Below are 15,015 nucleotides of genomic sequence, written 5' to 3'. Positions count from 1 at the left end.
TATCACAGAAACAAAGAACAGAGTTCCATATGTTCTCATTCATAAACGGACCTTGAACAATTATAATGCTATAAGAAAGCGATTGGCAGTAGTGGGAAACTGTCGGGGGGGGTGGAACTGGCAGTTGAGGGAAACTGCTAGGGGAGGGAGGGGCATACCTCATCAACAAGGGTACCTGCATGATCAATGTTTATATACCTAACCCTGAAATATACCCCACATCTCTACAATAAATTTTTTTTAATTTAATTTTTTGTTATCTAAAAAACAAAAATAAAAACAATGGATATGCAAATGACCACAATGAGAAATATAAGGATATTATAGGCAGAAGGAACAGAATGAACAAAGGCATAGAGGCAGAGAAATAGAGAACAGAATCAGGCCAGTGAGTAGAACGGGTTGAGTGGGGCTAGCAAGTTTAGGAGAAGTGGTGGGAGAGCAAGTTAAAGACCTAACTTGCGATCAAAGTGTGGAAGGCCTTGAAATCGTGAACGTCTTCCATGACTGATGAGACCTTTGAGATGTTCACATAGAGGAGGGGGCTTGTCAGAGCTGGGCCTCGGGAAGACTGATCTGGCTGCAATGTGAAGACTGGGCTAGAGGAGTGAGCCGGGAGCTGGCCCCTCTCCTCTGCTCCCTGGGCACTTTGTAAACCACAGAATTTGCCTGTGTGTCTCGCCCACTAGAGAGTGAGTCCGTGGAGGGGAGCTGAGTGTGTCATCCATCTCTGGCTGCATGGGCCAATAGATGATACCTTTAACTGCAAAACACAGTACAGCAGGGAAGGGGGGTGGGGGGTGGCAGGAGCAGTGGGTATGGATGCTGGGGCCTCTGCTACTGCTAACGCAAATAATTATGATACCATTTTGGAGTTCATTTGAAGGTGCCTTTACCCACATTTGCTGAACTTTTTAGCATAATAGAAACTTAGGATATGCAGATCTGTATTCTAATCTTAGCTCTGTCACTGGTCTTTGCAGGGGTTTGGGGGTAATTTCTTAACACCCCAAGCTGGTTTTCTTGCTTTTTAAAATAGAAATAAAAATATTTTACTGGTAATTGTTAACTCATGCTAATAGTTATCCAGCTCACATAAAGGTCTGGTATGTGGATGGCACTCAGAATGATTATGTCATTATATTCTTATTTAATTTTGTCACCCACTCCCCGTTAGGTCCCTGGTATTATTTTGTCCCATTTTACAGATGAGGAAACTGAATCCCAGGGAAAAGAAGGGATTTACTCAAAGTCATACAGTGGAGGAGGCTGGATTTGAACCGACTTTGTTAGAATCACAGCTACATGCACATCTCACACAGGAATTTGAAGCCTGAGGGGAAAAGGTTGGGACAAGCATGACCACACAGGGGGCAGGTGAGCAAGGTGGACGTCTAAAAGAGGCCTGTAGATCTTTGAGGAAGTGCGAAGCCATAGATTTGAAAATAACCAGGCTCTTCCCTGGTAGGCAGCCACGCACTGGGCACCGGCGGAGGAGGGGTCACTGCCTCGGAGGTGGATAAAAGCTTCGTCCCCGCCCAGCAACAGTCTTCGGCGTCCTTAGCGACCAGGCAGGGAGCTGCCGCCCTCAGGAGCCGGGCGCAGTGATTGGCCGGATTCCCGGGTCCGGGGCGCCCTGGTCTGAGTGCTTGTAGGCTTCCTCCAGGACAGTCAACGCCACCCTAGCGGTAAGGCCCCCTCCGTTGTCTCCCAGGGAAAAGTCTCAGGGCTCCTGGGCAGGAAGGGGACTTAGTAATCATATATTCTAGGTCTTCATGTGTCCAGACATGTTCCAAGAGGTTGCAGGTCCCGCTGGATGGGGGGACTGCCCTCGCCCAGCAGATCTTGCGTGCTGGGCACACACTCGTGAAGCTGGGGTCTTGGAAAGAACCCTGGTCTAGGTATCAGACTGCAGCGCTGGAAACAACTCTGCCCCTCACTCTCCGTGTTACCATGGTCAGAGAACGCATCCTCTCTGGGTTTTGGTTTCCCCTTCTGTAAAAGATCGTTTGGATTAGAATGCTTTCTAAAGGGCGTTCCGTGTCTGGGAGGCTTCAAAAGGGAGTGGCCAGCCTGTGGTCAGCTAGTTCAATAAACTGAGTTTCACTTGGCATCAGACCTGTTTCAACACCCATTTCAGATTCATTGGACTGTTGAGAAACAGATCCGTGACAACAACAAAAATTCCCTTTTCCTGTGTACAATCTTTCTTCAGATGCATTATCTCTTTGGATTCATCCCAAGTCCCTAAGAGCAGAACTGAAATTATCCTGATCTCATAAATAAGTGTGCTGAACATCAAAGCTGAATATGGAATCTTCATATGTCCCACTAAAACCCTAATTTCCTCTCTGACCTCACAAGAATCCCATCTGATGTCTTGTAGTACAGGCAGGTAGAGTCACCTAATGATTCAGTAGCTCTGCATTGCAGACCTCTTAGGTGAGATTCTCAACTCTACTAATTACTGGTTATGTGATGTAGAGTACATTATGTAGATACGTTATGTCCAATCTTGCAACTAGAAAACAAGAATGGAAACTAAAAGTATCTTACTTATTATGCCTTAACTAGGAGAATTAAATGAGATAATATGGGAGAAGTACTTTGTTCAGGTATTATTATTGCTGTTGTTAATGACAAACATGCTGCTGTTCCCTAGAGGGAAATCAAAAGGAATTATTTATTTTCAACTCCAGGGATTAGAAGAGATTTTGAGGAGAATCATGTCTTCAGCTTGGAAGGAGCCCCATGGATCAGATGCAATGCCTGAGATCATGGTGAAAATCATTGGAAGTAAGCACTTTCGATACCTTGTGGAGAAGCCAAAGGCGTAAGTCTGCTATTTGAAAAATATCTGTGTTTGTTGTTGGATGATAATGAAGTTTGGGGATTTTTGGGGGGTGGGGGGGAGGGGGTTGTTGTTGGAGTCTCACTTTGTTGCCCAGGCTGGAGTACAGTGGCCTGCTCACGGCCACCGCAGCCTCGATCTGCTGGGCTCAGGTGATCCTTCCACCTCAGCCCTCCAAGCAGCTGGAACTACAGGCACACACCACCATGCCCAGCTAATATTTTGATTTCTTGTAGAGATGTGTGAGATCTCACCAAGTTGCCCAGGCTGCTCTTGAACCCTTGGGCTCAAGTGGTTGTTTGTTTTTTTTAACCAGAAATTTAAATTTTAAAAATGCCATCGATAGAAAATTAAGTCATTAAGATGTAACAGTAGAAGTAAAATAATGTTGATAACTTTCATGCACACTGTGTTTCTGATATTTTTCATCTTTATAATTCCCTATACTCCTTAATTACTAGGGCTGATTTTCCAAATATATGGGAAATATGAGCACTGTAACATTTATAAGTATTAATGGATCATTGCTGCTTTTCCTCATCAAGTTTGTAATCTACCACATAAAGTAATTTTGGAGAGAGGGAAGTAAGAGGTTTGTTAGTCAATTTGTTGTGAATTAAAGGAGTGAGATTAATAATGAATCATAACTTGTAAGGTTTTCACTTACTCTTGTCTCCGTTTGATTCTCCTCTATGCAGGTTTCTCAGAGTATAGTTAAGATTTTTTTTTCCTTTTCAAACCCACCACAGTCACATTTGAGAGAGGATAATCATACATCTCTAACATTAACTAGATTTTTGGCACAGGAGGGTATGACTAGCTCTTTCTTACAGAGTTTTGGTGGCTCACAAAAGAATCAAAGGTATCAGACCTGCCTTTCTCGTAATAGGCATTCTATAAATAGTAGCTGATGAATAGTTCCCTTTCCCTCCTGAAATTATTATTTTTGCTTTATCTTCTTTTTTTTTCTTTTTTTTTTTTTGAGTTGGAGTCTCACTCGGTCGCCCAGACTGGAGTGCAGTGGCCACTCCCGGCCACCGCAGCCTCGACCTGCTGGGCTCCAGCGATCCTTCCGCCTCAGCCTTCCAAGTAGCTGGAATTACAGGCATGTGCTACCATGCCCGGCTGATTTTTTGATTTATTGTAGAGATGAGGTCTCGCTGCCCAGGCAGGTCTCGAACCCGCAGGCTCAGGCAATCCACTCACCTCAGCCTCCCAAAGGCGCGGGATTACAGGCTGAGCCACCGAGCCTGGCTTGCTTTATCTTCTATTTCAGAAATCCATATACTGAACAAATAGACAAACAAAAAAATATGGCATCACTGAATATAAATGCATAAAGCCACTTTTTACTAAACATGGCTGTTATCAAAATCACCTGGGAAGTACTTAAAAAATAAAGATTCAGGATCCTACTCAAGACTGATTGAATCAAAATCTCTGAACACAGGTTCACCAGGACCACTGTTCTGAAATATAATCTTTAGAATGTCAAGTTGGTTTTACCTCCTCACCATCAGTACTATCAGCCTAGGCTGGAGTACAGTGGCATGCTCACGACCACTGAAGCTCTCTAAAGCTCTCTTTAGAGAACTTCCAAAGTGACTGCTATAATCAGTTTAGTAATGCCAACCGTGGCACAGGAAGTAGGTTTTGCAACAAGTGATTCATGCATTTGGGATCCCTACAGCTCTGTTTCTGTCTTGCCTTTTGATGTGAATTAACATTTCTGGTCTCGATCTGTAAAGTGGAGATGAAATAGCACATATCTAATAGTAGGGTTGTTGTGGGGATTAAATGAGCAAATGCAAACAAAAGTATTTCAGTGCCTATTATATTCAATTTGCTTAATAAATGGTTCTGCTATTATGATCGAAAGCACATCTTTCCATGGATATAAAACATCTAATGAAAAGCCAAATCTCTTTCTATGAAATGTTTACCATACTGTTTTATATATATGCCTAGAATTCAGGTTATCTCTGCTTTGTAGATGAGGAAAACTAAGGCACTGTAATAAGGTGATTATTTTTAAATCTGTCAAATCCCTGTCACTGACAAGAAAAGTAAATAGGACTAGTTTGAACACCTGGCTCAGGTCTGCTACCTGTAAGACTATGTTACTGGTAATTCTATTTCTTTCACATTGGGTTTGTAATCGTCCACATACAGTAATTTTACTGGTAAATAGAGTAGTATAGTAAAGTTTAGACTTTTTTGAGGGGAATAGAGTTTAATATGTTCCTAAAAATAAAGGAAAAGGACTCTTTGTCCTTTTAAAAATAGTAAAAAATTGCCTTCATCTTATAAGAAGGTGTCTTTTTCCCTCCTGCAGTTATTTTTTAAACTTCAGGAGCCAGGAGATGAAAAGTATATTAAATCAGCTAAATTAATTATGAAATAAAAACACAGTTCTGTTTCTACTATGACACTACAAACATTGGTATTTTATTAAATATTAAGACAAGTGTTTTGTTTGTGTTTTCTTTAGACTCCGTGTTACTGTTGCTGGGATAACATAGGACGATTAATATTCTTTGCTCATATTATATTCTTGTATAGTTCAAAAATAAATAATTCCCAAAAGGCTTCTTGTTGCTCATGCATGTCCCAGAAACTTTCTCCCTTAAAGTATTTATACCCTTAAGCTGGGAGCTGAAGATGTTTTGTTTGGGTTGAATAAGTTGAGTCCATTAGTAAAAATCCATGTAACACGCATACGTAAATGTTAAAAAGAGAAAAGAAGCCAGGCTCGGTGGCTCAGCCTGTAATCCCATGCTTTGGACGGCTGAGGTGAGTGAATTGACTGAGCCCGCGGGTTCAAGACCCGCCTGGGCAACTTGGCAAGACCTTATCTCTACAATAAGTGGAAAAAAAAAATTAGCCGGGCATGGTAGCGCGTGCCTGTAGTTCCAGCTACTTGGAAGGCTGAGGCAGAAGGATCACCAGAGCCCAGCAGGTCGAGGCTGTGGTGGCTGGGAGCAGCCACTGCACTCCAGTCTGGGTGACAGAGTGAGACTCCAACTCAAAAAAATAATAAATAAAAATTTAAAAAATTAAAAATAAAAAAATAAAAAGAGGAAAGGAAAATATGAACTAAAAAAAAGCCAGGAATCAATAATGTTTAGCAAAATAGAAATCGGTTGGGCTCGTGGCTCGGCCTATAATCCCAGCATTTTGGGGTCCGAGGCAAGTGGATTGCCTGAAACCAGCCTGGACAACTTGGCGAGATCTCGTCTCTATAATAAATTAAAAAAAAAAAAAAATTAGCCAGGCATGGTAGCGCATGCCTGTATTTCCAGCTACTTGGAAGGTTGAGGTGGAAGGATTGCTGGAGCCCAGAAGGTCGACCCTGGGGTGGCCATGAGTGAGACTCCAACTCAAAAAAAAAAATAGAAATCTTCTGTGGTAACCACATTTAGCTCAGATTTCCTATAAGACATGGGTTAAAGATGGTATAGTATGTCAGACCTGAAAGTAACCTTTAAGTTATAAATCAAAGTATGAGCCTGCTGGAGCTGCTGTAACTATGTACCACAAACTAGGTGACTTAAAACAATAGAACTGCATTGTTTTACAGTTCTGGAGGCTATGGGTTCAAAGTCAAGATGTCCATAAAGCCATGATCCTTCCAAAGTTACCCAGAAAGGATCTCTCTGTCTCAGTTCTCTCTATTTGTTTCTGGTCGTTCCTTAGCAGTGGCAGCCTAACTTGAAGCTTTACATGGCCTTCTCTCTGTGTCTGCATCTGTGTCCAAATTTCCCCTTTTTATAGAGACATAGATAGTTGGAATCAGAGCCCACCCTACTTCATCATGACCTCCTCTTAACTCATTACATCTGTAGTAACCCTATTTTCAAATAAGATCATATTCCGAGGTACAGATACTAGGACTTCAACATAGGAATCTTGTCATGGTCACTGTTCAACCCATAACAATCATCCTCCCATCTTTCAGATGAGATGAGTTAACTAAGGTCTCTGTGGTCTTAAAGCAAGCTCCTGAAGTTTCAGGCCAGTTTTTAAGAACTAAGACTGGGATGGAGCTCTCCCTCCTTTTTTCCTTAATTTAATCAGCACAACTGTTCAAAGAGCAAAGGAAAATATTTAACAGCTATTTAGTATACATATTTTTCACCAAGGAGATCAATCTACAGGCTTCAAAGAGTGAAACGAGTGTCCCCTGGTTTGTGCTATCACCATTTTCTTCCAAGGTCACTATAACAACCTTCCAACTCAGATTCCTGTATCTAATCTTCATGTTCTCTAATCAACTCTCTAAAGCCTTACTCCTTAATGTGAATTCCATGGACCATCAGCATCAACCTCATCTGGAAGCTCATTGGAAACAGAACCTCAGCCCCTCCTTCGATATATTAAGTCAGGATCTGGTCTGATTCCCAGATGACTCCTATTTACATTCCAGTTTGAGAGAAGCTCCATTCTCAAGTGAGGTCCATGTGATCTTTCTAAAATACAAATTTCATGGTGTGCCACCACTACCAGCCCCAGATTTGCCTGGCCCACCTGGGAGGTCTTGTAACACCCTAAGAAATGGTTACGTCTGACAACTTCCTATGCATTTCTGTCTCCCTCGTTTAACTGTAAATCATGTGTGCATAACTATGTCCTTAGCACAGAGGATAAAGTCTTGTACATGCTGAAAGTCTATTAAATGAATTAGCACAACACAGATGCCAAGAAAAATAAAGATCTAGAAAGACAATACTTAGTTGCTTTAAATAAATCCAAGTCTAAAGGTTCATGCTGTTAAAATAGTATGCAGGTGTTACTCTAGAACACTGATGAGTAATATGCCAAGTGACAGAAGACAAATATCCTCATTTTAAAAAAGGAGATAAGAGTGAGCCATAAAACCACACAGCCAGAGGCTTGTGGACAATCCCTGGCAAAACTGTAGGTCAAAGAACTCAATATATTAGTTGTGAAAACAAAACATGAAAGTGATGTTACCAGGGGTTGGTACATGTTAACTAAAAGCAGACAAAGCCAAACTGGTCTTCGTTGGCAAGATTACTGCAGCCCAAATGAAGGGAATGACGCACATAGTATCAGTTGATTTCAGTGAGTCATTAGCACATCTTTCTCACAAAGTCCCTGAAACAAGGCAGAGAATTCTAGATAGTGTAGTGTTAAGATAGGTGATATACCACCTTGTTGGTGAGGGAACCATTGATATAAACACAACCCGCGGGAGGATGGGAGGATTTATGTGTGACCCTGTTCTTATTCAATACTTTTTAATCCACAGTTAAAGGAAAATAGACAAATCATTTTAGTAAATATGTAGGTAGTAGAATGCTGAGACATGCTGGCAGGGAAATGAGCTAAAACTAACAAGATCAAGTCAACAAATATATACAAAGTCTACCTTTAGACAAATGTATATGGAAATGGTTAGATGAAGTAAATGTTTGGGGTTTGCCTATGTTTGAGCTTTGCATGAGCTGAGGGTATCCAGATAGAGGGTATCCAGATAGAGGGATGTGGAAGCCCACTGTTTTCAGCATTCAGTGGAGTACTGTACTTCACTCTGGGTGCCACATTTTAGGAGGAACCTTACACTAAAGGTGGGGACAGCATAGGGCATTGTGAAGGTCTATTATGGAAGATTCAGAGTGTGGAATGTGTCCTAGGGGAACAGTGAGAGAATCTGAGGATTCAGTTGTTCAATAGAAAAGGAGTTGTGCTCATTTCAAGAAACTCTTGTGAGTAGAAAGGCTTCCCATGAATAAAGTTGACCACAATGATACCTGTTAATGTCAGGAGTCAGTAACCCAAAGTACTTCCTTCGTTCCATACATACATCACTGTGGGGATGGCATGGAATTCTCAGGCACAGGGGAAGTTGACAGCAGGTTTTTTGGGAGAAGGGCAATAAATTTTTGTAACACAGGCTTCACTTGATTTTTTGTTTCGTTGTGCTTCCATGTATTTTGCTTCCCAGGTACTGTGCTTTTTGCAGATTGAAAGTTTGTGTCGACCTTGTGGCAAGTCTGTCAGTATCATTTTTCTGTCAACGTGTGCTCATTTCATGTCTCTGTGTCACATTTTGGTAATTCTCACAATATTTCAAAATTTTTTATTAACGTTATATCTGTTGGGGTTATCTTTGATGTTTGATGTTATGATTGCAATTGTTTTGGAGCACTACAAATTGCACCCATATACGATGACTAACTTAAATGTTGTGTGTGTACTGACTGTTCCATTGCATGGCTATTCCCTCATCTCTCTCCTACCTAGCAAGTCACCCTATTCCCTGAGATACAGGAGTATTAAAATTAGGCCAGGTTAGACTCGGTGGCTCAGCTTGTAATCCCGCGCTTTGGGAGGCCTAGGTGAGTGAATTGCCTGAGCCTGCAGGTTCGAGACCCGCCTGGGCAACTTGGCGAGACTTCATCTCTACAATAAATAAAAAATTAGCTGGGCATGGTAGCGCGCACCTGTAGTTCCAGCTACTTGGAAGGCTGAGGCGGAAGGATCGCCGGAGCCCAACAGGTCGAGCCTATGGTGGCCGGGAGCAGCAACTGCACTCTAGTCTGGGCAACAGAGTGAGACTCCAACTCAAAAAAAAAAAAAATTAGGCCAATTAATAACTCAATAGTGGCCTCTAGGTGTTTAAGATGAAAGGAAGAATTGTATATCTTTCATTTTAAATCATAGAGAGAAACAATTAAGCTTAATGAGGAAGGCATGTCAAAATCCAAGACAGGCCACAAACTAGGTATCTTGAGCCCAACAGTCAAATCGTGAATGCAAAGGAGAAGTTCTTGAAGGAAACTAAAAGTGCTACTCCAGTGAACAGACGAATGATATGAGTGAAACAGCCTTATTGCTGATATGGAGAAAGTTGTATTGGTCTGGATAAAAGTTCAAACCAGCCACAACAGCTCTTTAACCAAAGCCTAATCCAGAGCAAGGCTTTGGTTCTCTTCAATTCTATGAGAGAAGTGGGGAGGCTTTCAAGGAAAAGTTTGAAACTAGCAGAGGTTGACTCTTGAGGTGAATGGAAAGACGCTGTCTGCACAATATAAAGGTGCAAGGCGAAGCAGTAAGTGCTATTGGGGAAGCTGCATCAAGTTGTTCAGAAGATCTGGCTAAGGTAGCTGATGATGGTGGCTGCACTAAGTAACAGATTTTTTAATGTAGATGAAACAGTTTTCTATTGGAAGAAGATGCCATTTGGACTTTCATAACTAGAGAGAAGTCAATACCTGACTTCAAAGCTTCAAAGGACAAACTAATTCTCTTATTAGGGACTAATGCAGCCGATGACTTTAAATTGAATCCAGTGCTCATTTAACATTCAAAAAATCCTATGGTCTTTAAGCATTATGCTAAATCAACTCTGCTTGTGCTCTATAAATAGAACAATAAGGCCCAGATGACAGCACATCTGTTTACAGCATAGTTCACTGAATGTTTTAAGTCCACCCTTGAGATCTACTGCTCAGAAAAACAAAACAACAAAAAAAACTTTTTGATATATGACTGCTCATTGACAATACTCCTGATCACTTAAGAGCTCTGATGAAGATGTTTTCATGCCTGCTCACACAGTATCCATTTTGCAGCCCATGGATCCAGAAGTAATTTCAACTTTCGGCCGGGTGCAGTGGCTCAAGCCTGTAATCCCAGCACGAGATGAGGGGATTGCCTGAGCCCAAGGGTTTGAGAACAGTCTGGGCAACTTGGCAAGACCTTATCTCTACAATGAATTAAAAAAAATAGCTGGGTGTGGTAGCATACACCTGTATTTCAGCTACTTGGAAGGCTGATGCGGAAGGATCACCTGAGCCTAGCAGATCAACGCTGGGGTGACTGTGAGCATGCCACTGCACCCTAGCCTGGACGATGGATTGAGATTACAACTCAAAAACAAAAAATTCAACTTTCATGTCTTATTTAAGAAAAACGTCTTGTAAAGCTATAACTGCCATAAGTAATGGCAATAAAGCAAATAAAGTGCAATAAGACAAATATCACAATCAAGTGAGTCATACTTTTTTTGTTTCCTAGTATATAAAAAGTAGTTTTCACTATGCTATAGTCTCTTATGTGTGTAATAGTATTATATCCAAAACCAATGTACATACCTAATTAATCCTTGAATGGATCTTGGCAAAATTAAAATCTTCTAGAAAGGATTCGCCATGCTAGGTACCTTTAAGAACATTATGATTCATTGGAGGAGGTCAAAATATCAATGTTAACAGAAGTTTGGAAGAAGTTGATTCTAACCCTCATGGATGACTTGAGGGATTAAAGGGTTGAGGGAATCTTCTGTGGAAGAATTGTAGGTGTAGTAGAAATAGCTAGAGAACTAGAATTAGAAGTGGATCCTGTAGATAGAACTCAATTGCTTCCATCCCATGACAAAACTTGGATGGAGGAGGAGTTGCTTTTTATGAATGAGCAAAGAAAGTGGTTTCTTGAGATGGATTCAACTTTTGATAAAAATGTCGTGAACATTGTTGAAATGACCACAATGAATTTAGAATATTACATAAACTAAGTTGATAAAGAGTGGTAGAGTTTGAGAGGATTGGTTCCAATTTTTTTTTTTTCTTTTTTTTTTTTTGAGTTGGAGTCTCACTCTGTCGCCCAGACTAGAGTGCAGTGGCCGCTCACGGCCACCACAGCCTCGACCTACTGGACTCCGGTGATGCTCCGTCTCAGCCTTACAAGTAGCCGGAATTACAGGCATGCACTACCACACCCGGTTGATTTTTTGATTTATTGTAGAGATGAAATCTCACTGCCCAGGTGGGTCTTGAACCCGCGGGCTCAGGCAATTCACTCACCTCAGCCTCCCAAAGGCACGGGATTACAGGCTGAGCCACCGAGCCCAGCTTTGGTTCCAATTTTGAAGGACTCTCTATTGTGGCTAAAATACTATCAAACAGCATCACACATGACAGAAATCTTTCATGAAAGGAAGAGTAAATGAATACAACAGATTTCATTGTGTCTTATTTTAAGAAATGACCCCAGCCACCCAACCTTTAGCAACCACCCTGATCAGTCAGCAGCCATCAACATCAAGGCAAGACCCTACATTATCAAAAAGATTAGGACTTGCTGAAGGCTCAGAGATGATGATTAGCATTTAATAATAATAATGTACTTTTAATTAAGTTTTATTTTGTAGACATAATGCTACTGTACACTTAATAGACTACTGTATAGTATAAACATAACCTTTATTTGCACTGGGAAACCAAAGATGTATGAATCACTTTATTATGATATTTTCTTTACTGCAGTAATCTGGAACTGAACACAATATCTTCAAGGTATGCCTATAATTTACATTGATATTTATAGCCAAGAAATGCAAAGTTCTGGTATTTTCCCACATGACTCTCTAGGAGTCTATATTCTGTCATTTTTGAATCATCCAAAGTTCTTAATAATAGTAAATTTTTTGTGACTTGTCTTAAACATTTTAAAGTGTTAATGTTAACAGTCTTAGAAACTAATGAATATATGGAATTTTATCAACACTCTTTCCACAAATAATAACTGAGCACCTGCTGAGTACCAAGCTTTGAGGATACAGTAGTGTACCTAAAGTTTCAGTGATGAGAGACACACAACAGACAGATAAACAATGACTGTTCAAGTGAGATTATTGCAGAGAGGAAAAATAGAAGATCATAAGAATATATCAAGTCATCAAGGGTATTCCCAGAAGTTCTTTCTGAGAAAATGACATTTGAATTGAGACTGTGTGGAGAAAAGTAGCCAGAATTAGCTCAAGTTAGCTAGCAGTGAGCTGGCTAAGACTGAACCAGTCTTCATTCCAATGGGGATGGCTCCACCAGACTCTAACTTTCCATGAAACTAATAGCTTCTTCTTCCCTCCCCGACCCCAGAAGAGTCTACAACTTTTCACAGACCCCAAGTTCTCCAGATATTGGGCTTCTGGTTTTCCCAGTAACTTACAAACAGATAGCACCTAAATTGACCACCTAGAGGCCAACAATTTTTTTAAATGTACAAAGTTGCCTTATACTTACCTCACAAAAAGTAGAACAGTATCCCTTACCAGAAGCACAGTGCCCAGCTTCAGGGAATCCATACAGCTGTGAGGTCGAGCCTGTACCACCTTCATCTTCATGACTCCACAGACCTGAAGAGAAAGTAAATCATGTGAATATCTGATGAAAGAGTATTCTAAGCAGAAGGAACAGCCAAAATAAATTCTCTTGGTGTGTTTTAAAAATAACAGGAAAGCCAATGTTTGTGGAGCATGATGGGTTAAAAAGAGAGAGGCAGGAAGTAAGTTCAGAGGAGCCAGCAGGGCTCAGATTCTGGCCCATGTCGGCTATGGTAGGAACTTTGGATAATTTTCTATGTAGGATGAGAAACCATTGGAAAATTGAGAGCAGTGGAGCACATACTATATTTATGTTTTCTAAAGGATGGTTCTGACTGCTGAGTGGTAGATAAACCAGGAGTGACACAAATGAGAAGAGAGAGACCATTTAGGAATTCATTATGGTAATCCAGGCAAGAGGAGGTAGCAGTGACCAATTATAGTTCCTACATAAACTTTGGATAAACTTTATGATTTAAAAATTCAAGTACCTTACCAAATTTTTTTTTAAACAACTGATTTGAAAAACCTTATTTTTGTGTATTGCATTTTCGCTATATAATCTACAAATAGCTTTATACCCATGAACTCAATCTTTCCTTAAAACAAAACTGAACTATAATGTCAGAGAAGACACTGTTATCTACATTTTCACAAGTTCAAAATGACAATATACTATAGTCATACTTTTATTAATCCCTTTACACTACATTAAACTTCTTGGTTTTTGTTTGTCTGTTTTTATTTATGTATTTGTTCTAGGCACTGTGAGAAGTATAAAGAAGCATAAGGTGCCACTGTTCTGGATGTATACCCATATCATAAGACATAGGCTCAAATCTTTAAGTAAGAGTACATAGCATTATGTATGTCTTATAGCATATGAATGTCAAATAAATGTTTCAGAAAATAGATAGTAGCCGGGCCTGGTGGTTCAACCTGTAATCCCAGCACTTTGGGAAGCCGAGGAGAGTGAATTACCTGAGCCTGCGGGTTCGAGACCAGCCCGGGCAACTTGGCGAGACTTCGTTTCTACAATAAATCAAAAACTAGCTGAGTACGATAATACGAGCCTGTAGTTCCAGCTACTTGGAAGGCTGAGGTGGAAGGATCACCAGAGCCCAGCAGGTTGATGCTGGGGTGGCCGTGAGGTGCCCCTGCACTCCAGCCTGGGCGATGGAGGGAGACTCCAACTTAAAAAAAAAAAAAAAAAGATAGTAGATACCTATTGATCCCAAATATTGAGACTATGAGGGAAAAGGTTGTTATTTTACCATTTGAAATTCCATATGTCAAAAAATATAATAAAAAGTCAAAGTCAAAAACAAAACACTATTTACAACATATATCATAAGGGGAAAAAAAACACACTCTCTTAATGTACAAAGAGCTCTTACAAATCAATAAGAAATAAATGAACAGCCCAGTTTCAGTAATCAGCAAGCTATCTAGATAGGCAACTCACATAAGAAGAAATAATAGTGAAAAATAGATATGTGTGTGTGTGGGGGGATTCAACCTGTGCAATGACGAAAGAAATGTAAGCAGCAATGAGACATTTTTTTACAAATCAAATTAGAAATGTTTTTATAATAGAAATACCTAGGCCTGACAAGGATTTAGAGAAAAAGAATACTCATATGCCACTGGATTTTTTCATATACTTATCAAAAGCCTAAAAAGTATATGTGTTTTAGCATAAAATCTGTATCTATGAATCCATTCTGTGGAAACAATTATGGGTATAACAGTTTGGTTTCAAAGATTTACACAATAATGTATAAGTCTAGGTCCCAGTAGGAAATAGATTACACACTGAAATCAGGATGATTCCAAGAAGGTTAAGTTACAAAGGGACTAATTACAAAGATGTAAGAGAACTGCAAGGTACAGTCCCGGAATCAGGGGCAGCTGCAAGGTTGGCACAAGCACTAGGACTGAGGAGATGAGAGGAGGGGAATGTCAGTGAAACAAAATGGAAGCAGCATTCTGTAGCTAGGGCCACTTTGAGAAAAGTAGTAGCCTTTGATCAAGACAC

At 40.4% G+C, this 15,015-nt stretch overlaps 1 protein-coding gene across 1 annotated transcript in view; it reads left to right on the top strand.

The window, feature by feature from the left end:
• Window positions 1–2,726: 2,726 nt before the first annotated feature.
• LOC103276954 (uncharacterized protein C1orf87-like) overlaps window positions 2,727–15,015 on the top strand; it is a gene marked incomplete at its 3' end in the record, with an annotated part of 47,338 nt that continues 35,049 nt past the window's right edge. The window contains exon 1 of the mRNA XM_008074403.1: window positions 2,727–2,833. Within this exon, the coding sequence (XP_008072594.1) occupies window positions 2,727–2,833 (107 nt within the window). The remainder of the gene's footprint in view (window positions 2,834–15,015) is intronic.

This window comes from Carlito syrichta, unplaced genomic scaffold (genome assembly GCF_000164805.1).
Source record: "Carlito syrichta isolate Samal-C Ts95f unplaced genomic scaffold, Tarsius_syrichta-2.0.1 Scaffold116591, whole genome shotgun sequence".
NCBI classification, from domain to species: Eukaryota; Metazoa; Chordata; class Mammalia; order Primates; family Tarsiidae; genus Carlito; species Carlito syrichta.
This window is presented reverse-complemented; position numbering and strand designations above follow the sequence as displayed.